The sequence below is a fragment of the Oncorhynchus tshawytscha genome, linkage group LG13, assembly GCF_018296145.1.
Source record: "Oncorhynchus tshawytscha isolate Ot180627B linkage group LG13, Otsh_v2.0, whole genome shotgun sequence".
In the NCBI taxonomy this organism is placed as follows: Eukaryota; Metazoa; Chordata; class Actinopteri; order Salmoniformes; family Salmonidae; genus Oncorhynchus; species Oncorhynchus tshawytscha.
Window position 1 is genome coordinate 13,691,455 of NC_056441.1, and position 24,353 is coordinate 13,715,807.

Here is a 24,353-nt window from a genome sequence, read left to right on the forward strand (position 1 = left end):
TGGTGTATAAATTATGGAGCAGAGTTTGACTTGTGCCTACGAATGCAGATGATGCACCTCAAGTGTTATACGTCTCATATGTGGGTGTTTGTGTGAGAGAGAATATGTATGTGTGTGTGTGTGTGACGGACTGGTGTGTGACGGACTGTGTGTGTGTGTTTGTATATGTGCTCGTGTGAACGTGGGAATGAGTCACAAACAAGTACGTTGACCATTTCAGAGACATATTTCCTTTAAAAGGCCGAAGAGGAAAAACACACAAAAAAATGTATACATTGTCCACTCTCTAAAATAGTGGTAGGCCATTAGTGCCTTCCCATCTTTGCTCCCAGTACCTACTGGTTACCCTGCTTCCATTGTTGAGGAGACAGCAGAAACCTTTTACAGAAACACATTATGTGTCCGAAATGGCACCGTGTTCACTATTTAGTGCACTACTTTCAACCAGAGCCCATTGGGGTCTGGTCAAATCTAGTGCATTTAATAAGGAATCGGGTGCCATTTGGGACGCGGACCACCAGCATTTCCTCTCCCAATATTAAAGCTTTGAAGTATGCGAGCAGAAGAAAACCTAGTGGTCTGACAGTTAGACAACCAGTCCGTCACCAACACCCTAGTGGTCTGACAGTTAGACAACCAGTCCGTCACCAACACCCTAGTGGTCTGACAGACAAGCAGTCCGTCACCAACACCCTAGTGGTCTGACAGACAAGCAGTCCGTCACCAACACCCTAGTGGTCTGACAGACAAGCAGTCCGTCACCAACACCCTAGTGGTCTGACAGACAACCAGTTCGTCACCAACACCCTAGTGGTCTGACAGTTAGACAACCGGTCCGTCACCATCACCCTAGTGGTCTGACAGTTAGACAACCATTCCGTCACCAACACCCTAGTGGTCTAGAGCCTTGGAGTCACAATCACACTTGTCTTTTCTTACTAGCTTTGACTTTACTGATAGCTGCTTTATTGATGAAAAATGTACTTACTATGACTGTGATATGTGGTTGTCCCACATAGCTATCTTAAGATGAATGCAATAACTAAGTAACTCTCAATAGGAGTGTCTGCTAAATGACCTTTTTTTTTTTTTAAATGTCCTAAGTCAGTAGAACACAATAAAACAGACGTTGACAGAGAATACATTATATCAAAGATAGACAAGAAGAGCTCCATCCCACAGACTTGTACACCGTATGTATATACTGTAACACACTGCCTCGGTCTTCTACTTCAGACAGGGCCAGTATTTCATAAGACAAGGGCTCTGCAGCCCTGTTCCTGGAGAGCTACCGTCCTGTAGGTTGTCTCTCCAACCCTGTTCCTGGAGAGCTACCGTCCTGTAGGTTGTCTCTCCAACCCTGTTCCTGGAGAGCTACCGTCCTGTAGGTTGTCACTCCAACCCTGTTCCTGGAGAGCTACCGTCCTGTAGGTTGTCTCTCCAACCCTGTTCCTGGAGAGCTACCGTCCTGTAGGTTGTCACTCCAACCCTGTTCCTGGAGAGCTACCGTCCTGTAGGTTGTCTCTCCAACCCTGTTCCTGGAGAGCTACCGTCCTGTAGGTTGTCTCTCCAACCCTGTTCCTGGAGAGCTACCGTCCTGTAGGTTGTCTCTCCAACCCTGTTCCTGGAGAGCTACCGTCCTGTAGGTTGTCACTCCAACCCTGTTCCTGGAGAGCTACCGTCCTGTAGGTTGTCACTCCAACCCTGTTCCTGGAGAGCTACCGTCCTGTAGGTTGTCACTCCAACCCTATTCATGGAGAGCTACCGTCCTGTAGGTTGTCACTCCAACCCTGTTCCTGGAGAGCTACCGTCCTGTAGGTTGTCACTCCAACCCTGTTCATGGAGAGCTACCGTCCTGTAGGTTGTCACTCCAACCCTGTTCATGGAGAGCTACCGTCCTGTAGGTTGTCACTCCAACCCTGTTCATGGAGAGCTACCGTCCTGTAGGTTGTCACTCCAACCCTGTTCATGGAGAGCTACCGTCCTGTAGGTTGTCTCTCCAACCCTGTTCATGGAGAGATACCATCCTGTAGGTTGTCACTCCAACGCTGTTCCTGGAGAGATACCATCCTGTAGGTTGTCACTCTGGTTCATTCTTTCCCACCCAGATGAACTATTATTTTAGAGGGAGATGGCAGTTGTTTAACCTGGCTAGGAAACCCAACCTGGAGAGCCAAACAGTGCAGCCAAACAGCAGGACACTTACAACAGGTGTAAGGTCTCCATATAACCTCTGTTGGCATTATGTTGAGGAGGAATTCAGCAGTTTGGGGCAGTCTAAGTGTGTCAAATGACTGCAACAGTTTGCTGAAATATGTCTAAAATGAATGCAGCGTTTAGTTCAGATATACTTTCAGATATTTCACAGAGAATTTTCAAGGTTCCTGGGGCACATGTTCAAGCCAAGGCCTACCTCTGATTGAATAACTACATTATTCAAAAGGACATGGTCTCTTGTTGGGGATGAGGGGGAAATAAGATCATTCTTGGCAAAATATTTCAGAGTTGAAATGTAAATCTGCCTAAATCGGTTCTATACAGCTGGTGAGATCATGCATCCCAGAAAACTGTCCTGAATTTACATAGGGTGTAACAAGAGGCCCAGGCTAACTCTTTATAGACTAGCCTGAGCCCAAACTCTGATTATTCCCTTCCTTGATTCCCTTTTGAAGAGGAAACAAGATATGAAAGACTCCCTCCCCTGCCTGATGAGGCTTTACTGTACCTCTCCATTTATCCCAGAGAGAAGGATCCTTTGGTGGTGAACGAGCGGCGCAGACGATTGATGGAAACCAACCTGCCCTCCCTCTCGGCCGAGATCACGCGTACACACACACACACACACTAGGCCCATCGCTGAGAGTGTAAATCAATCCAGATGAGCTAAATCTACCTAGGAACCATTATCATCACACAGGGTTTTGTTGGGACCCTAATGTGAGAGGAGAGGAAAGCAATCACTGTAATTAGCAGCTCTGTGTCTTGTCATCATTATCTTAGAGTCATCTGACTGTTGCCTCACAATAATGGCTCGGATAAGAAACTGCCTGTTTAAACTCCTGTTGTGTTTTGGCCCCAGAAACGTTCCTCTAGGAATATTGCTCGAGCTGTTATTGAGGCTCACTGCAACGGCTGACAGAATTGAACCAGGGGCCATATGTATCAAGGGTTTCAAAGTAGGAGTGCTGATGTATGATCAGTTTTGTCTTTTAGATCACAATGAGATTACATGGACAGGGGAACCTGATCCTAGATCAGCACTCTGAGACACTTGATACATTAGGCCCCAGAAGAAGAGCTAGGTCACAGTGACCAGATGTAGTGGATGTAAGTTAGCTAACTTCGCCTGGGACCAATACATGTCTTTGCTTTACATCACCACACTGGAACCCAGCCTTGGTATGAGGAACCATCCTGTTCAGTAGAATACCTTCCATAAAGGATTTACTAGCCTAGATGTTCTGCATCCAAAAAAGACAAATCAGTTGGTTACTAAACCACACTGGGATCCTAAAGGGGTCTTATCCTCTGGTGATATCACCCCTTGCCTTAGTGTTGTTTTCACCCATTGCTATGTCTAATGCCTTGGTAATTACAACCCTGACAGGAGGATAATCCCACATCAGGCACAGAAATTCCTTCAGTCTTCATTACCAGTAATTACAAATAATGAACAAATAATATAGAGCTGGGGAACAGTGTGTGAAAGTGGCTTAACTCGCTGTGTGACAGCTTCACGGCTTCCCACAGTGCTAACAGGGGCTAATGACCACGGCCCTCAGTCGAGGTGTTCCACCGAACGCTGCACGGCTACAGTGAAAACCTACATTCAGATAGTAATCTAATAAAAGGGTCTGTGTGACTGCTGAATGGAAGGCAAAGTAAAGGGGAAAACACTGTTTTCGGTCAGAGAGAGAGAGAGAGAGACACCGTCGAGGTGAAATCAAATAAAAGCTAAAATGTCACATGAAAGAGTTAGTCTCGACCATCACCGGGGGTAGGCATGACAGTCAACTGATTTACGCTCGTGAGGGAGTGAGCTGTGGCAGGGCTTTCGCCTGAGTCACAATAACTCAAATTCAAACTAATAGATGGAAGATAATATGTCAGATGTGATAAAAAGTCAACACGACTACATGTTCTATCTTGAGGGCTAGAAAAATCCCTCGCGTTTTTTCCCCCAGGACTGTGGTGTTGTCAGAGACATTTGAAAATATATATATTTTTAAATACAAAGTAAACGATTGCCTCAATAAATCACTTTAAAAAGGGATATCATGCCAAACATAAAAAAGCAGAAGCTTGGGGCTAGTTGAATGAATCATTGATAAAGTTTGAGCCAATGGGGGTATATTTACATTTGACATTTCCGGCATAATAGCGAATCTGCAAGACAGAGTTTAGCTGGACTGGGCTAACCGGGATCTGCCTTCCCATAGGATCTCTAAGAGATCAGAGGCGGCAGAACGGATTGCTCGGGCTGGGGTGTAGGGTTTGCAGTATCTCATGCAGACTGGAGAGGCCTAGGTGTATCCAGGTCTCGCACTATGTGACTCTGCCCTTTGACCTCACTGGAGACACCCCTCCTGTCACCACACACACACTTTCGGTGGAGGGTGGAATGCTGGCCCCTTGCCCTTTGTCTGGACAAAGGAATGTAATCCTTTCACATACACACACCTGTTTTCACTACATGACAAACAACCATGTTCTTTAGTTTTTAAAGTACACATATTTCCTTCAAGCCACAGCATTCAGAAGTCAATCTGTAACCCAAGCCTGTCACTAAATCCACTATATGTACAGAAACCAAAACCAACCACATATTTATGAAGTCGGGCTGCAGTCCCATATCCTGTGTATGTTATTCAAACCAGTCTACACTCAAAGACACTGATCCAGTTAAACTTCTCTATCTACCACAGTATATCACTCACACTACGTTACATATGAAGCCATTTCAATAAGGGACGTGATCTTTCCTCTTGGAACCAGACCTTTTATAGATAGTGAGTGACCAGTGGTCACTTATTAATAGGAGACTTTCACACAGCGATGGAACTTCCTTATTGTCACTGCTGAGATTGTTGTGTTTCTTCCTTGCTTTGCTTTGCTCCCCCCCCCCTATTTTGCTGTTTAAAAAAGTGAGTACAGGAAGGTTGAGAATGTTATCTTGTCTTACCCTCCAACCAGCCTGGATATGCTATCCATTTTGATGGAGTAGTGCCCTTAAAAACATTCTAGAGAGAGAGACTTGGATCCCCTACAACGCACAGTCCATTCCCAAGGATAATGTTTAGCGTTAGCCTCATCTCTGCTTATCTGGCTGACGGATAGGCACTGAGGGCTAATCCATGTGGTCCAGACCAGGGACATGATTGATGGAACTAATTACCCTGAGAAGCTGCTCTTTGAACCCAACTCTGCAGGAAGGAAGCATTGACGCCAGGTTCTAGAATCTACACACTGGGACAATCAAAGGACGATTCACATTGGTGTGCCTTCTCTTCTTTGGACGGCTGGCTTTAACGTGAGCTCTGGTTTTTACCTTTGGAGGTCAGTCGCTTTTTGAAAATAAATGTTTTGGTGTTATCTAAAATTAAAGTGAGAAAAGTTATTTTAAAAGTGACAGAGTGTAGCCAAAACTCAAACAAATATGCCAGACTCATCAATCTCATTACTGTCATACGACAATAATTTCCAATGAAAACTCATTAGCATTGAACATTGATCTTTTGTTTGGCAAGGACCTTATCTATCAAAATGACAAATCTGTCCCTTTCCTATTAAAATTAGGTCTGTGTAAAGTAAACCCTTTTCTGACTGGCCACATGACAACCACATTGCACAAAGGTTTACGTTTATTGGGGTAAGTCTTGTCCTTGAGGCAGAACAAAGTGATTTCCTCTAGATGGGCCAGCTGCAAAGTCAATTGTCCATATTGTAAAAATGTATTTATGGTTAGGCATTAGGGTTAGCAGTGGTTAGGGTTAAGGTTTGGTTTAAAATTAAAAATATGATATTATGACTGTGGCTGTGCCAGCTAGCTGCCTCCAGAACAAGATTCATGATGAGTGGCGCAGTGGTCTAAGGCACTGCATCTCAGTGCTAGAGGCATCACTACAGACCCTGGTTCGATTCCAAGCTGTTTCACAACCGGACATGGTGATTGGGAGTCTCATAGGGCGGCGGACAATTGGCCCAGCATCATCCGGGTTAGGGGAGAGCTTGGCCGGGGTAGCCCATCATTGTAAATAAGAATTTGTTCTTAACGGAATTGCCTAGTTAAATAAAAAATCAATTAAACCTGCATATTATATTACACACACACACACACACACACACACACACACACACACACACACACACACAGAGAATACCCCCAGCATCTCATTGTTTCGATGTAGACTACTCAATCCCAGTAAGAGGGGTGTTGAATGTGGCCGGTTGTATCCCAAATGGCACCCTATTCCCTATATAGTGTACTACTTTGGACCAGGGCCCATGTCTCTGGGGGGAAAAAAATAGTGCACCCCTATAGGGAATAAGGTGTCAATTGGGACTTCTTTACAGACTGTTCCAGGCCAGCTCTGTTCTTTAAAGTGCAGAGATGGGTGGGTATTATCACGTCTCAGTTTATACCTTTGACTCACAGAGAGTAGAAGTAGGAGCTGGGTCATTGTGGAGACGACAGGTTGGTTTTACCTCAGTTACCTGTAGCCTGGGGGCTTTCAATAGCCTGTATAATTCATGAACCTGTGAGTCTGGGACACTGGGTTCTCGGGAGAGAGAGAGAGCGAGTGAGAGAGAACTAAAATACCCTAACAAAGAGTTCTGACGTCACACGAGTATCAAGTGACACTCACTAGCACCCTGCAAATCACAGGAACAGCTGCCAACTCCACCGGCCTGGATGGAGACGGTCTCTTGACCCATCCATACCTATGGTGCCATTCAGCCTGACAAGCAACCCCCGCAGCAGGTCCTACACCTGGTTCAGCCAGGGGTGATTTCCTATCTTGGGTGGGGTGGCAGAGGGCTGTGAACACCTGCCAGAGGAAATCAGATCTCAAAAACTTTGGGGCGGAAACTCAACACAGTAAACCTTGAATGTACTTGTAACACACGTGGGGGCATAAAACGTAGGAGGCAACAACTTTTTTTGCACTTTTGTGGTGCATTTCCAGTGTTTCCACCATCGCTCCAGTGTTTCCACCATCGCTCCAGTGTTTCCACCATCGCTCCAGTGTTTCCACCATCGCTCCAGTGTTTCCACCATCGCTCCAGTGTTTCCACCATATCTCCAGTGTTTCCACCTATGAGGCCTGGCCCCAAAAAAATCCCAAATGTTCCTGTCCTGGCTGTCCTGCTTCTTAAAGGTCATGACTGTCCTGCTTCTTAAAAGGTCATGACTGTCCTGCTTCTTAAAAGGTCATGACTGTCCTGCTTCTTAAAGGTCATGACTGTCCTGCTTCTTAAAGGTCATGACTGTCCTGCTTCTTAAAGGTCATGACTGTCCTGCTTCTTAAAGGTCATGGCTCGGTTCTGTTAAGACAACTTTCAGGTCTTTAAAGAACTCATTATCGAGGGGGGTGGGGGGGCCTTCAAAGCTGCTCACGTGGAGGCAATTAACACATAGAATTAATAGTCTGATGTGATTGACTCTGTGGCCCAGTCAGCTAAGACGGAGATGAATGGGCCCATTATAGAAGAGTAATATGACACTGATACACGCCCGTCCATCGCTGGCTGTTTGTTTGCTGTTGTCCAGGCAGCAGAACTGATAGTTTATTCCTCTCTACACTTCACAGGCTGGCAGAGTGTGTGTGTTTGTGTAATTACTGTAAGCGGTGGGTATTTGTCACAAGCCCTTTACATTCCATACTGGGAGCAACTGCTGTATAGCACTGACTATCTGTATGTCTGACTCCAACCCAACCACCAAACAACGGTGTGGTAGGCCAACACAAATGAAATCAGCTTGCATGGAGTGAACCGTCTTATCATGAGAGAGAGACAGAGAGAGACTGAGAGACCAATACTGTAGTTAACCAAAGCCCAAAGAGCAGAAGCAACATCAGTGACAGACAGTGGATGTTTTGTATTCTCTTTCCAAATAAAAGGGCTCCTCTTTCTTCCCTATGCTGGGTCTAAAGCTGGGGGTGGTCAGTTACAGTGAGACAGGGGGATCAACCCAAAACACCACCAGTGATAGAGAACACTTCCTGCCCCCAGCACGCTGACAGATATCATGTCATGGCATAAACACGGCCTGCTGGAAGCGGGCCAAGACCTGATCCTGGTGAAGGAAGCCAGAGCAGAGCAGCCCTGGTCAGACCTGGGAGGGACAGGGGACCTCCCCTCAAGTCAGACCCCCGAAAAGCATCATAAGAGACTCAAGAGTAGGAGTGCTGATCAGGTTCTCCCTGTCCATAGGATTGTATAAATGATTATCTAAAAAGGGAAAACTGATCCTGTCAGCACTCCCTACCCAGGCCCACAGGCTGGGGTCTCCTCTCCCAGGTTGGTCTGAGGCAGCAGGCAGGCAGTTAGCTCCACTACAGATAATGAGTCTGGCTATCAGCCACCAGTCACTGGCCGACAGATGAGAGAAACTCCACTTACCTCCCCATTATCTCAGGTGAGAGATCCCTTCTGGCTAATGACTAAACTAAAACCAATGAGGAGGAGGGGGGTAAAATGGCACCCCACACACAGCATGGATGGGCTGCCCTCCACAACACCATTCCTGGAGAGGCACTGGACTCTCATCATGCAGTATATTATTACATCTTAATACTTATTTTACCTTTAATTAACTAGGCAAGTCAGTTAAGAACAAATTCTTATTTACAATGATGGCATACCCCGGCCAAACCCAGACGATGCTGGACCAATTGTGCGCCGCCCTACGGGACTCCCAATCACGGCCAGATGTGATACAGCCTGAAATCGAACCAGTGACACATCTTGCACACAGATGCAGTGCCCAAGAAGTCAACTGATGAACATCTGGGAGTGGTAATGACTCCCTCAATAGCCAGAGAGGGAAGAGTGAGAGGGAGGAGAGAGGGGACTGTGGTTATAGCAACTGGGTGGGAGGGTGAGGAAATTGCAGAGAAAAAAGCTCTCTGGCTTCAGCCTCACACAGAAGCCTATTATGAGAGAACCAACCAACAGACGAAGGCCTGAACTCACATAGCCAGCCTAAAGTCAACTGTGAAATAATTGATCAGATATTGTATTAACCACATTTGTTTCACTAAAGCTAAACAAACGTCATGATGAGGGAACCGATTACCATATACAAGCGCGCACGACCACACACACACACCTTTGTCTCTGAGGAGGTGTATCGTATGGTAATTGTTTGTGGTTTTCCTTAAAGCCATGGAGTCATTCATCTTTATTACAGTCATAGCTAGAAGAAGCATATCTGTTAAGTTCTCTATAGGTTGATGCCTCTGCTGTCTGTCTACTGCATCACCTGTGTGTCAGTCCACTGCTGGGATGGGGACATTACTAGCATAACTGATATGCTGGTTAAACAGAGCATATTCATCTGGATTCTAGGTTAGTACATTACTGCACAGGGTGGTTAATGCCACCATAAAACTCACCATTTCCATTTTCAGATGAAACATTACAGGATAGATGGTCTGGACTGGAGCACGCGGGTACCAGAGATGAATTAGATGAAAAGATGGAGAATGACAATGCAGCTCTGTAGCATTTTACCTCTTTATTCTGAGATGTTAGAAGAGTTATTTGACAAAGTATATTTAAAAAAGTGGTAAAAGCGTTGGGCTAGTTACTGAAAGGTCGCTGGTTCAAATACCCAATACTGCAAAGTGAAAAATCTGTCGATGAGCACACATTTCACTGCACCTATATGTGATAATAAAACATTTAAATATATACAAAAACAAATACTGAAATCACTGAAGGCTGCCACTGAGGTTTTGTTTAGGTAATACATCTTAAAATGTTATTCCAGATCATAAATAAACAAAAGAAAAGCTCAATTTCTTCTCAAACCTTTTGACCCTATTTTGTATTTATTATGGATCTCCATTCGTTCCTGACAAGGCAGCAGCTACGCTTCCTGGGGTTTATTATGGATCTCCATTCGTTCCTGCCAAGGCAGTAGCTACTCTTCCTGGGGTTTATTATGGGTCTCCATTCGTTCCTGACAAGGCAACAGCTACTCTTCCTGGGGTTTATTATGGTTCTCCATTCGTTCATAACAAGGCAGCAGCTACTCTTCCTGGGGGTTTATTAGTTCCCGACAAGGCAGCAGCTACTCTTCCTGGGGTTTATTAGTTCCCGACAAGGCAGCAGCTACTCTTCCTGGGGGTTTATTAGTTCCCGACAAGGCAGCAGCTACTCTTCCTGGGGGTTTATTAGTTCCCGACAAGGCAGCAGCTAATCTTCCTGGGGGTTTATTAGTTCCCGCCCAGGCAGCAGCTACTCTTCCTGGGGTTTATTAGTTCCCGACAAGGCAGCAGCTACTCTTCCTGGGGGTTTATTAGTTCCCGACAAGGCAGCAGCTACTCTTCCTGGGGGTTTATTAGTTCCCGCCCAGGCAGCAGCTACTCTTCCTGTGGGTTTATTAGTTCCCGCCCAGGCAGCAGCTACTCTTCCTGTGGGTTTATTAGTTCCCGCCAAGGCAGCGGCTACTCTTCCTGTGGGTTTATTAGTTCCCGCCAAGGCAGCGGCTACTCTTCCTGTGGGTTTATTAGTTCCCGCCAAGGCAGCGGCTACTCTTCCTGTGGGTTTATTAGTTCCCGCCAAGGCAGCAGCTACTCTTCCTGTGGGTTTATTAGTTCCCGCCAAGGCAGCAGCTACTCTTCCTGGGGGTTTATTAGTTCCCGCCAAGGCAGCAGCTACTCTTCCTGGGGCTTTATTAGTTCCCGCCAAGGCAGCAGCTACTCTTCCTGGGGTTGATTATGGATCTCCATTCGTTCCTGACAAGGTAGCAGCTACTCTTCCTGGGGTTTATTAGTTCCTGACAAGGTAGCAGCTACTCTTCCTGGGGTTTATTAGTTCCTGACAAGGCAGCAGCTACTCTTCCTGGGGTTTATTATGGATCTCCATTCGTTCCTGACAAGGCAGCAGCTACTCTTCCTGGGGTTTATTAGTTCCTGACAAGGCAGCAGCTACTCTTCCTGGGGTTTATTATGGATCTCCATTCGTTCCTGACAAGGTAGCAGCTACTCTTCCTGGGGTTTATTAGTTCCTGACAAGGTTGCAGCTACTCTTCCTGGGGTTTATTAGTTCCTGACAAGGCAGCAGCTACTCTTCCTGGGGTCCAGCAATATTAAGGCAGTTATATACAATAGAAAAATATGACATGACATGACATTACATTGTAAATAAATATTTGTTATTAACTAACTTGCCTAGTTAAATGTTAAATAAAAATGATTTTTTTAAAGAACACTTTTCACAACACATTAAGGGTGTCCCCTCAGGCCACTAATATACTATCACATATCTACAGTACAAAATCCATATGTACATGTGTGTAAAGTGCTTGTGTTAGTGATGCGCGGGTTGACGCAAGGCGGACAGGTTTAGGGTCATTAAATATTGCGTGGCTGAAGGGCGTGGCTGAAGGGCGGGTGGAATAAAGAGAAACAACACCTCAACAAAATGTAGAATTATTGTGCAATTTATATCGGCTACAATGAGGTTTTTCTTCTGCTATTACTGCATAAACCTGAACTTTAGGACTTACCTGCATGCACCAAATAGTCCTCATCAGGGAGGGTAATTAGAAAATATGTGGGTTTTTGCTAACGGAATTACAAAGCACAAAGCAATATCTATTGAACTTATAGAACTTATTGAACTCCAAAATTAAATATAAGTATTGAAATTGGTTGGCAGGGGTCATTACATGAACATTAGTGTTTGATGCATTTTCTGATACCTTTTAAGACTTTTTCTGGGTAGATGTTTTCTAAAGACCCCTTTTCCATCTGTTTATCCAGAAATCACAAAGCCTTTACTTATGCCTCATTTTTAAGATAGATTTTCCAACCATGTTCCATCTATGCCTTAATTTCCCACAAATAGACTATTAGCTTTCATCTGACACCCAATTTCATATGCTCCTATGAACTTCCCATGTCAGTGCTAATGGGTCCTTTTCCATGGAAATGCCCGAGGCATTTAAAATGTTCCCAGATGAGATCAAAGACTCAGGTGTAATTTGTAATTTTGTGTAATTTTTTCCCTTTCTTCCCACAAGACTCATACCACCACCACCACCCACACATCCAGTTAACACAAAGACCACCATGTTATGTCTATACTGTATCACAGGAACTTTTGTTAAACCAAACACACACCTCAAATATATAACCAAAGACCAGAACTGTTATTTGACTAATCATGGCTTCAAAACAGTAATCGGATGAGAAAAGGAAGCAGAAAAGCTAGATTTACCCACCAGCCTACTGTGTGGACCACATCACAGGTAAGGCTCTACAAAGTGCTGGTTGAGACTCATTCACTTTGCATTCCCTGTGCCGTGTGTATGATGACGGGTGAATTCTGCCCCACGATCACCGTGCATTCAATATGCCATTGGAATTCTAAAAGAGGGTCGGCTTCAAAACAAAGACAAAATGCACCATTGTATAGATATGAGAGAGAACTGTTGAAAGACAAATAAAAGGGTCTTAGTTTTGACCTGGTCCTGAGAGGTGCCACAGTGACGGAGGATGCAGACAGACAGGCAGGTTGTCGTAGCAGTGTGTGTGTGCATGCATGATGCAGGACCATAGAGATACATCATTGTAGCCATAGAGATACAATACAGCAGTGTTCTATATTATTTCGTTCTGAGAATGTATAAAAGTGTTCTATTTTATTCTGTGGTTATAGTCGTGTGCGGTCGTGAGTAGGCCCATGAGTACGTCTCCCTCCCGGCTACTAACAAGCCCTCTGATCACATGCTGGTGGGAGTGGAGCTGATAACAGAACAGAGGCTGTGAGAAGTTCAACGTCACAACCTACAGACAGGGTGGAACGAGCCCCATAATAACCTTCCCAGGACATTTCTCAGTGATACTGGCCTTTCATTTCCTCACAGATAATCATCCCCCCTCCTCACAACCCCACTCCCAAAGGAGAGACAATGCAACACAGCTGGACCTCCCCTTCTACTTCTGTCCTCCACACAACAGAAACCTCTCACTGCAGGGAAACAAGTGTATCAACTACACTCTCTGGCAGCCTAGCGGCATGATTATCCCCGATGGCATCATCATCAACAAGCAAACATTGATCCATATGGAAAAAACATTTAACCGAGAATTTCTGTGTTGCAAATGGTTGCTATGGGGATTGTTCCACAGGAAACTTTTTTTTTTTTAAAGAGATTGTTGTACAAACATTTTGTCCTTGACGCTTTGTTACATCTAAAAACAGATTGTGAATGTCATTATAGTGCGCTCACACACGATCATCCATCCTCACAACCGGAGAGAACTTGAAACAAACATGATTACGTTCAGTGGCTGTGCAATGTGCATTAACAACAATAACTCAATAACTGCTAGTTTTTGAAATGAGTTGGTATGAAAAAGTTAAGCTAGAGAAGTCCTTGAATCTTATAGCATTCCTTGAGGAAGGCAGAACCATTGATTGACTGGTCATTTTATCAATATTGTTGCACCCGCATCAATTAGCGCATGACAAGTTAAGCAGTCCTCCAGGACTGTTTCCAGGTATGGGCATTTCAAATCGTGTTTAGTGGACAAATCGTGTTTAGTGGATTGGTCGTTCGCAACGACGTGATGTGTCAATTCTGTTCAAGGTGGAAGCAGATCGACTTTTCAGATTTTGAGTGGGCTTGGCTTTAACTAAGTGTTTGACCTTCTTCTTCGCAACCTTTGTATCCGAGTTTATAGACAAAGCCCGTGGGCTTGTTTCTTGATCAAGTGGGCCCTGGATAGGGTCTCGAGTGAGAGCGGGAGAGATTTGAACTTCCTTGCTATGGGTGTTAATTCCTGCGGACCTGGTGTCTGTTAATTCCCCGTCTAGTCCTTGTGACTTATCTTTTACGCTTTTCTCAAATGTTTCTCAAATCAAATGACATTTTATTTGTCACATACACATGGTTAGCAGATGTTAATGCGAGTGTAGCGAAATGCTTGTGCTTCTAGTTCCGACAATGCAGTAATAACCAACGAGTAATCTAGCTAACAATTCCAAAACTACTACCTTATACACACAAGTGTAAAGGGATAAAGAATATGTACATAAAGATATATGAATGAGTGATGGTACAGAGCGGCATAGGCAAGATGCAGTAGATGGTATCGAGTACAGTATATACATATGAGATGAGTATGTAAACAAAGTGGCATAGTTTAAAGTGGCTAGTGATACATGTATTACATAAAGATGCAGTAGATGATATAGAGTACAGTATATACGTATTCATATGAGATAATATAATGTTTACATACCCTACATTATTGAAGTAGCATTGTTTAAAGTGGCTAGTGATATATTTTACATCAATTCCCATTATTAAAGTGGCTGGAGTTGAGTCAGTGTGTTGGCAGCAGCCACTCAATGTTAGTGGTGGCTGTTTAACAGTCTGATGGCCTTGAGATAGAGACTGAAAAACAGGTTCTCGGTCCCAGCTTTGATGCACCTGTAGTGACCTCGCCTTGGCTCGGGTGGTTGTTGTCCTTGATGATCTTTATGGCCTTCCTGTAACATCGGGTGGTGTAGGTGTCCTGGAGGGCAGGTAGTTTGCCCCCGGTGATGCGTTGTGCAGACCTCACTACCCTCTGGAGAGCCTTACAGTTGTGGGCGGAGCAGTTGCCATACCAGGCAGTGATACAGCCCGACAGGATGCTCTCGATTGTGCATCTGTAGAAGTTTGAGTGCTTTTGGTGACAAGCCGAATTTCTTCAACCTCCTGAGGTTGAAGAGGCGCTGCTGCGCCTTCTTCACGATGCTGTCTATGTGGGTGGACCAATTCAGTTTGTCTGTGATGTGTACGCCGAGGAACTTAAAACTTACTACCCTCTCCACTACTGTTCTCTCTTTAGTTCTTCACGTAGTGGAACTTCTGCAGAACATTGGTCTACGTTTTGATCTTCCTTCAACCCTTTGTTACACTTGTACTCTGACAATGTGTGGGTTAGGTGCAGGAACGTAGTGAACAGATCGATTGTAGCGGTAGTCGTTTTGATTTCGACCGCGGAGGTTATTGAAATCATGGTTTCATAGTAGAAACTGTTGTTGTGTGTCATCTCTTAATGCTCCAATACCTGATAATGCACCCTCTAACTGGAGTGAGTGCTCCTGGTCAAACTTCAAACCCGAGTGGTCAGGGCTCTTAGCGTTGCAAACTTTTGATGCCTCAAAAGCTGTGCTTGTAAGCTCTCTGAGTTGTAAGATAGGCAAGCCAATGTGGGCTGCAGGGCCCAAGTAGGTAATGAAGGTAGGATACAGGTTCGACAGGAACATTTGTTTAAACGGTAACAGGTCTTCCATACCTGTTTCAGTGAGTAGGCCAAAGTAAGCTGAACGAAGCCTATGATAGTAAGCTTGTGGGTGTTTGTTCTGAGCTTGTTTGACCGTGTTAGCCAGTGAGCTATCGTGTTTGCGAGTCGCAGAACCACTGAATTCTAATTTCAAAGCTGTGGCAAGTTTAGCGTAGTCATTAGCACGTGTTGCTGTTGTAGACGAATGAACCTCGTCACGTGTCTGTTCGCTTCAACAGGTAAACCCTGTCAGAACCCGTAGCATTCGGGTAGCCATCCAACACGTCCTCTATGTCAGCTAGGAACGTCTCAGTATCGTTTGGCTGACCTGGAACGGGGTCAAAGGTGGGGAAATTCTTGATGAGTTTGTCAAGGTATTCCACGTCAAGCGGGCGGAGAGGGTTGGCTTCATCCTGTGGGGAAAGTGGGGCCGAAGGGCCAAGCGGAGAAGCCAAGCTTTGGCTTTGTTGGCCAAGAGGCGCCATATTACTCAGTGCCGAATGGCCGAGAGGAGAAGACTGAGGGACACATGATGGAGGCAATGTCTGAAACCTATCATCTTCACTCCTTTGAGTACAGGGCTCCGGTTGCTTGGATGGATAGTCACGCTGTAGAGCGTGACCATTCTGGACTTCCTCCAGATGGTACCTACGGGTGGTATTCTGCTGCATTGCAGAGTCCACTTGAGCGCTTAGAGTACTGATTTTGGACACGTGTCGCACTTGCTCCTTTTGGTCTCAAACTTATCTGTCATGGTTTGCAGATAGAGGTCTTGAGTACGAAGCGAGAGATTCAGTGATGAGATTTCTTCCGCTTGCTTAGAAATCAGGATTTCCATCTTCATCACCAGAGTTCTCTCATCATTCATTTGGTCAGCGACTTCAATGAGTTCTGCTGATTTGTCATCCATCTTAGTCATTGTGTTCATCAATTGATTGTCTTTGGTCTGCAGAATTTGGAGTAGAACCGTGTTACTCTGAGTGACGTTCAACAAAACTGCCTGCATGTTATCAAATTGCGCGCTCCTGTTTGTAGATGAATCTGTTGAGTTATCTAGTTTGGAGTGGACAACATCGTATTTAGTTTTGGCTAAATCGAGTTGTTCTTGGAGACGACGATTTTGTTGAAGAGTTTCTGCTCGTTCATCGTCTTAAGTATTTGCAATTACTTTTAATGGTTCAGATTTCAAAACGCAGTTCCTCGACTAGCAGAATGTTTTCATTTCCTGCTTTTGTCAATAGTTGCTCAGTTCTCTCCACCTGTCCCCTCATGTTAGCCATGTCTGGCACGTGTTTCAGCTGTGCACTGTGGTATTGGACCGATACCACATTTTTATGGCGATACATCAGTGGGGAGAACCATCACAAAGCTTGTGTTTGATGGTTGATTTTGGAGAGCGTTCGCAATTTCGGATGTTTTTTATCTAATGGCATAATTAGGGTTGGTATCTCTGCTGAGGTTAGAGATCAATCCTTTTATGGGTGGAGGTTCACTAATTAGCGGAGGAGTGGTGACCACCTCCTTTGATAGCTTGCATATTATTAGAAAAATTTAGAGGAAAAATGTTCCTATTTTTTTTTCAAAGTATGGGTTTGGAATTCATTGGAAGCTGCAAAGACAAGTTTGCAAAAGCAAATTGAATTAATTAACCATTGCCAATGATTAATCCTACCTGGGTAGGCTATCTGGGTATTCAACTTTAATTAACCTGAGAAGTTGCTTCATCTAGGTTAATATGAGAAGTGTCTCATTTGATTGGAAGAACATGAAGTGATGTTCAACAATTTAACTTATGAAATTGAATGAGACAATAATCAGTACAATCTCCATTGATTGGATATCATGAGTGTAAACAGTAGATCTAATGTTGGGAACATTCAACACCGTGGTACACTTCTCCCTAAGGCCGAAACCACATGGGATTCCCGCTGGGGCGGGGCTTCTGTCAGTACTGGATTACTGAATGGTTTTGCAAAAAAACACATTTTACTGATTGATCAATTTAAACGATAAATCAGACCTGTATAGGCTATTTGGGAATTAAACTTTAATTAACCTGAGAAGTTGCTTCATCTAGGTTAGTTTGGAAAAAGTTTACAATGTCTTATTTAGAAAACTCATCAATTTGGATATTATTTATAATATCTATTTCAGAATGTAAATTGCCAGATTTACACGTATTAGTTCAATTGGATAAGACATTGATATCCGTCTGGACATCATAAGTAATGACTTGTGTGACCTGAATAATTCTTCATGAAAGAATATACTAGGGCACATCAGCGGTCAATGATGTCACACGTTGAAATCAAACGGAACTAGCCGGGCCGGGACTTCCGTTCCGCAAGGCGGAGCAATTTCAACGTAGCACAAGAAAATAAAATAGCTATTTTCCCCTTGTTAGCTTTAGCATGCAAGCTAAACCCTCCTTTGTGCCTGAAAATGCAGCACATAGGATTCCCTTGGCAAGGGAAAGGTTTTACTTAGAACGTATCATGTTCAAACCCTTTTCTGCGGTTTTTATTTTTTTACTATGTTTTAACCGGAACACGCGGCAACAACGAAATGCGCCTTGGTCTACTCGTGAGAGACACAGAGATATATATCGCTGGTCAAGCGTATCTCTCCTGAATTTCAAACGGCTGGCTCTTTGTCCTTGCTTGGGAAATTAATTATGACCGAGCCTACCTGAGTCTGAAACGCGCTAGGCAGAAATAGCCCTGCGTTTGGCCAAACGCTCTATTTCTCAGATTTCTATAATTAGCTTTCTCATACAGAAATGTATTCGCTTACGATACCCACTGACTACATCAGCGAACAACACGGAGGCGGGGAATCCTCAGCACAAACACACCCAATAATGCTTGTCTACAACTACAAAAATTTGTAATAAACTTGGTATATTATGTAATCTGTTTTTCAATTTTATACAGGCTGAATCAAAATGAAAGCCTCATTCTATTTTAGATTCCTATCAGGGGGCACCAATAATGTCGTGTCTTTGGCTATGCCGGATTAAAACCTCTCTGTAATTAATATTACCTGATTGAGCTAATCATGTAAATGTAATTAACTAGAAAGTCTGGGCACCATGAAATAATATTTATAGAGGTGTTATCTTCCGAATAAACTCTTAAAGACCTAGTAATATTTTACATCAATAGCAGTCAATTTTAATCTTCATCTTAATTCAGTCTCATCTGAAAGTTGTAAATTCTTGCGTATCTGCATGAACCCTGGCTAACAATTTGAATCGGCAATACAAAATTGGGTTTAATTATTTATTTACTAAATACCGAACTAATCACACAGAATTACATATGCACAGAATGAATCATAGCTTGATTACAAATTACGCCATAGAAGGAAAACGTCCCTAGCGGGTGGAACAGATATGACAGCTTGTTACACAAAGGAAAGGGGCTGGGTTTGAGTGAAAGAGCGGGAAGACTGAGGCACACAGGGTGAAGCGAATCTGTGCTATCGTAAATACAGTATCTGATGCATTCTAAATTACCGCCCATTTGGAAAAGGAAAATGCAATAAATATTTACTCTGAGCTGCGCTTCGGTAGGTTGGTGGTAGATGGAAGGCCGTGTTGCCCAACTGAGTCCTTTGTCCTTTGAAGAATGTCTATGCTTGGTAAATTGGATACGTTGTAGTAACGTCATTGTGTGGTAGATGGGATAAACCGTTTGTTTTTTCCTCATTTGCATCTGCTGTTGCTAACTCAACGGCTAGGAGGTAACACTTTTGTAGTGAATAAGAGTTCAATGTTCACACCATTCGCAACCAAAGCTCACGCTGATGTTGGCTTCGTTCTGTAGTTATTATCGGAACCATTCTGACATCGGACCATCGTCCTACATCCTCGGAACATGAGGTTATATTGTCGTCAAGGGCTTATATAGGAAGGGAGAGGAGGGCGTGTTTGAAAAGTTTTATAGCCCACGTCCCTTCACAGGGGTGGGCCACTGATTGAGCAGAGCCCTGTCTTATGAAAACCCAATTCTCACATTTTAGAAGCTAAAATCACATTTCATCCCCTCACGAATAATTTCATATTCAAACATTTCAATTGAACAACAATTCCATGTGAATCAGATAACTCTGATGTGTAGACGTTCCACTGTAGATTTTGTAATCTTATCATTGATGAGAATGTCTCAGATGACAACCGAACTGACATCATATTCATTAAGTACCACCGCATATGTTCAATTGTTCGGATTACCAGAACATAGGTAATTTCTCCCCCCCCCATCTACTGATGTTCCCAGAATATCTATGTTAACCAAGGGTTTTGCAAATGTAACCTCAATAGGGTAGAGAGAGGAAAAAGGGGGGAAAGAGGTATTTATGACTGTCATAAACCTATCCCCCAGGCCAACGTCATGACAATACTTTTATATTTGTTTCCTCCAGCATCTTCACAGGGTTTTTTGCTGTTGTTCTGAGATTGATTTGCACTTTTTGCACCAAAGTACGTTCTAGGAGACGCATCTTCTTCCTGAGTGGTATGACGGCTGCGTGTTCCCATGGTGTTTATAGTTGCATACTGTTGTTTGTACAGATGAACGTGGTACCTTCAGGCGTTTGGAATCCTTGCTCCCAAGGATTAACCTGATTTGTGGAGGTCTTTTTTTCTGAGGTCTTGGCTGATTTCTTTTGATTTTCCCATGATGTCAAGCAAAGAGGTACTACATTTGAAGGTATGCCTTGAAATACATCCACAGGTACACCTCAAATTGACTCAAATGATGTCAATTAGCCTATGACATTTTCTGGAATTTTCCAAGCTGTTTAAAGACAGTCAACTTAGTGCATGTAAACTTCTGACCCACTGGAATTGTGATACAGTGAATTATAAGTTAAATAATCTGTCTGTAAACAATTGTTGGAAAAATTACTTGTGTCATGCACAAAGTAGATGTCCTAACCAACTTGCCAAAACTATAGTTTGTTATCAAGAAATTTGTGGAGTGGTTGAAAAACGAGTTTTAATGACTCCAACCTAAGTGCGTGTAAACTTCTGACTTCAACTGTAGGTGGGTGTGGGCAGTGTGGAGTGCAATTGAGATTTTGTCGTCTATGGATCTGTTGAGGCGGTATCTATTCTCTCTCCCTCTCTCATTCCCCCCATTGCAAGCTGACCATGTGACTAGCTAGAATTGGAAATCAGCCCGGAGGTCACATCAGGGAATAACAGGCTAGTTTTACATTGAAACAAGCTATTTCAGATAATCTGATTATGTTATTGATCTGATCTGGACAAATCCTATTCTTCAAATGGGGATATTACTCTTTGTGCAATTTGAGAAATGTAGACATAATTTGCTTATAGCTTTCTCTAGAGAACTACAATAGCCTAAGAACCGGCTGAGCAGTCCTAGACCATATGCTTTTAACCTGCAGAAAAGCAGGTGCTTTTTGTTTACCTGATGAACACAGAATTATCTGAGACTTCTGAGAATGGTAGGTATGGCAAAAATTAGAGACATTGATTGAAAACCAAAACATGTGTCAAATTAGCCTAATAGTAATTAGTGGGTGGGGTCAACACGGCTCTGGAAGTCAGCTCACTGGGAAAAACTATTTCCATGATATTCAGAGTAACAATCCTACATGTGCATCGGCTCTTAGCATTGTTCCAATAGGTGGAGAAAAGTAACATTTTTAGTTCAGAGAATAATTATAACTTTTTAGATGTTTGGGTCAGTCCTCCTGTCCACTAATTAGAAAAGTTAGGATATGCAGGGAGAAATGTTCACAGACGATTTGATAAACTACATCGAAGGCTAACTACACTAATCAAATGTAGGCCTAACTTAAATGAAACCGTTTCAAAAACACCACTCAGGGCAAGTGATACATTGTTTCCTCTTTTTGGAAGGCTACCTTTTGAAACTTCCTTGTGTCCACACATTCTTTCCGTAGTTGGTCCCCATGCAACGAAATCAGTTTTTTAAACTTTTGACAGGTAAGGACTGAAATTAGACACATTTCAACTGTTTAACTGCAACACTTTACGGCTTGAGTTTAATATTTTGCTATCAGATTTCAAACCATTTCAACAACATAAAACGCAGTTGTATCAATATAGGCTAATTCAACCGGCTCTATCAAACTTCCATGTCTGAATAGGCTGGTTGTAAAACCGACAACTGGAGAGCAATGCAATCTCTCCTTCAATCGATAATAGCGTAGCCTGGTAAATTAAACATAACAATTCGTCCTTTTATAGTATTAACAACAAAGTTTGAAGTAGCTCGTTCTCGCGCAAAAACTCACCTGCGAGACCAATGGGACAAGTGTTTGTTCCACAGACCGAGTTTTGATTTCCAGTCCGGAATCAAAGTTCCCACTACCGCAAGGAGATGAAGCCATTCCCGCCGACCTTTTTATTGCACGATTCACTATTGAGTTACCGCTACCTGGCGTAACGTTTCAATACATTTGGGCAATGTCTAAATCTTTGAGTTTTCTTCCTCTAGTTACACGATCGACTGACTGACCCTATAAAAAAACCATGCCGTTGTAATCCACTCGTGTTCGACTGTGCTGCGTTCCGTGCGTCCGCTAATGTCCTTGTAAGTTAGGCTACTCAACTACGGCAGACCGAAAGGGGACGGCAGCAACAAGAGAGTGGGTTTGCTATCCAGAACTATAGCCGTATGGACAGGAACTGACCGCCACATGAGAGAGCACACTGAGGACGTGGGGCCGTTTTACCCTCTAATTTACATAAATAATTTCAGTTTGTCTTAAACTCGTACAAAAGTGGTATATTTTCCTCATAGCCTATAGCCTACCCTAACAGTGTTTCGTTATGGCATAGTTATCCATTAACATAGATAACAAAAACCACTACGTGATTTATATATTCCATGACTCTTGGACAGCATGGAAAGTATTTCTACACGGAACAAAAATATAAACACAACATGCAAACATTTCTCTGATTTTACTGATTTACAGATTATACAGGAAATCAGTCAATATAAATAAATTAGGCCCTAATCTATGGATTTCACATGACTGGGAATACAGATATGCATCTGTTGGTCACAGGTACCTAAAACAAAAGGTAGAGGCATGGATCAGAAAACCAGTCAGTATCTGGTGTGACCACCATTTGCCTCATGCAGTGCAACACATCTCCTTCGCATAGAGTTGATCAGGCTGTTGATTGTGGCCAGTGGAATGTTGTCCCACTCCTCTTCAATGGCTGTGCGATGTTGCTGTATATTGGCGGGAACTGGAACTTGTGGTTGTGCACGTTGATCCAGAGCATCCCAAACATACTGAATGGGTTTGCATTTCAGGTGAGTATGCAGACCATGGGAAAAACTGGGACATTTTCAACTTCCAGGAATTGTGTACAGTTCCTTGCGACACATGGGGCAGTGCATTATCATGCTGAAACATCAGGTGATGGCAGCGGATGAATGGCACAACCATGGGCCTCATGGTATCTCTGTGCATTCAAATGCAATTGTGCTTGTTGTCCGAAACGTATGCTTGCCCATACCGTAACCCCACCTCCACCAAGGGGCACTCTGTTCACAACATTGACATCAGCGAACCACTCCCCCGCACGATGCCATACACACTGCGCTCTTTGGTTCTACACACCAGTGTCGTCAGTAGACCTGAGCTCCCAGGGCTTCAGCCCCAGATGTTTTTTTTTGTTTGTTTTTTACAACTCACTTTAATATGAGTTTCCGCAACCACACATCACTTGCGCTATGCAGTATTACATTTATATAATAGTATTACATTACATTTTTTTGTTTATTTTTTGGCTTGCCTCAAGACATTTATTTTGTGTGCATGAACAGCCCCAAAAAACTTTGCAGAAGATCAAAACAAACAATGAAGTCACAAAATGTCGTCATAATATATGGGCAAACTGTTCCAAACCTTTTTGGGAAGCATGCGGATGTAACAGTATAGCTTCCGTCCCTCTCCTCACCCCGACCTGGGCTCAAACCAGGTTCCCTCTGCACACATCGACAACAGTCACACACGAAGCATCATTACCCATCGCTCCACAAAAGCCGCGGCCCGTGCAGAGCAAGGGGAACAACTACTTCAAGGCCTCAGAGCGAGTGACGTCACAGATTGAAACGCTATTAGTGCGCACCACCGCTAACTAGCTAGCCATTTCACATCGGTTACACGGACGCCTTAAGCCAGAGGTTTGTGCAGGATTGGTGGTAGCTAACTAGCTAGTCTCCCTCAGCATAAGGGTTGGTGGTAGATAACTAGCTAGTCTCCCTCAGCATAAGGGTTGGTGGTAGCTAACTAGCTAGTCTCCCTCAGCATAAGGGTTGGTGGTAGATAACTAGCTAGTCTCCCTCAGCATAAGGGTTGGTGGTAGCTAACTAGCTAGTCTCCCTCAGCATAAGGGTTGGTGGTAGCTAACTAGCTAGTCTCCCTCAGCATAAGGGTTGGTGGTAGCTAACTAGCTAGTCTCCCTCAGCATAAGGGTTGGTGGTAGCTAACTAGCTAGTCTCCCTCAGCATAAGGGTTGGTGGTAGCTAACTAGCTAGTCTCCCTCAGCATAAGGGTTGGTGGTAGCTAACTAGCTAGTCTCCCTCAGCATAAGGGTTGGCTAATGCTAATAAGCTAGAGTTAGCGCTCAGCACCCTAAAGCTATTGGGGTGTCACTTATTTAATTAACAGTATATTTAGTGAATAATAAAGCCAAGGATGCTGATATACAGTAAGTTATGATATTAAGAAAAAGGTTTATTTCAAGCGAGTGTATTTTGGGGGTTTTGTTTCTTTAGTTTGGTTGGCAAGTAGCCTAGTGGCGTTGGGCCAGTAAATGAA

At 43.7% G+C, this 24,353-nt stretch overlaps 1 protein-coding gene across 1 annotated transcript in view; it reads right to left on the bottom strand.

Annotated features, from left to right (window-relative positions):
* The window catches only part of LOC112265799 (alpha-catulin), a 106,165-nt gene extending 83,948 nt beyond the window's left edge, over positions 1-22,217 (bottom strand). Inside the window, exon 1 of the mRNA XM_042295211.1 lies at positions 21,807-22,217. Within this exon, the coding sequence (XP_042151145.1) occupies positions 21,807-21,902 (96 nt within the window). The 5' untranslated portion in view covers positions 21,903-22,217. The remainder of the gene's footprint in view (positions 1-21,806) is intronic.
* Positions 22,218-24,353: the final 2,136 nt, after the last annotated feature.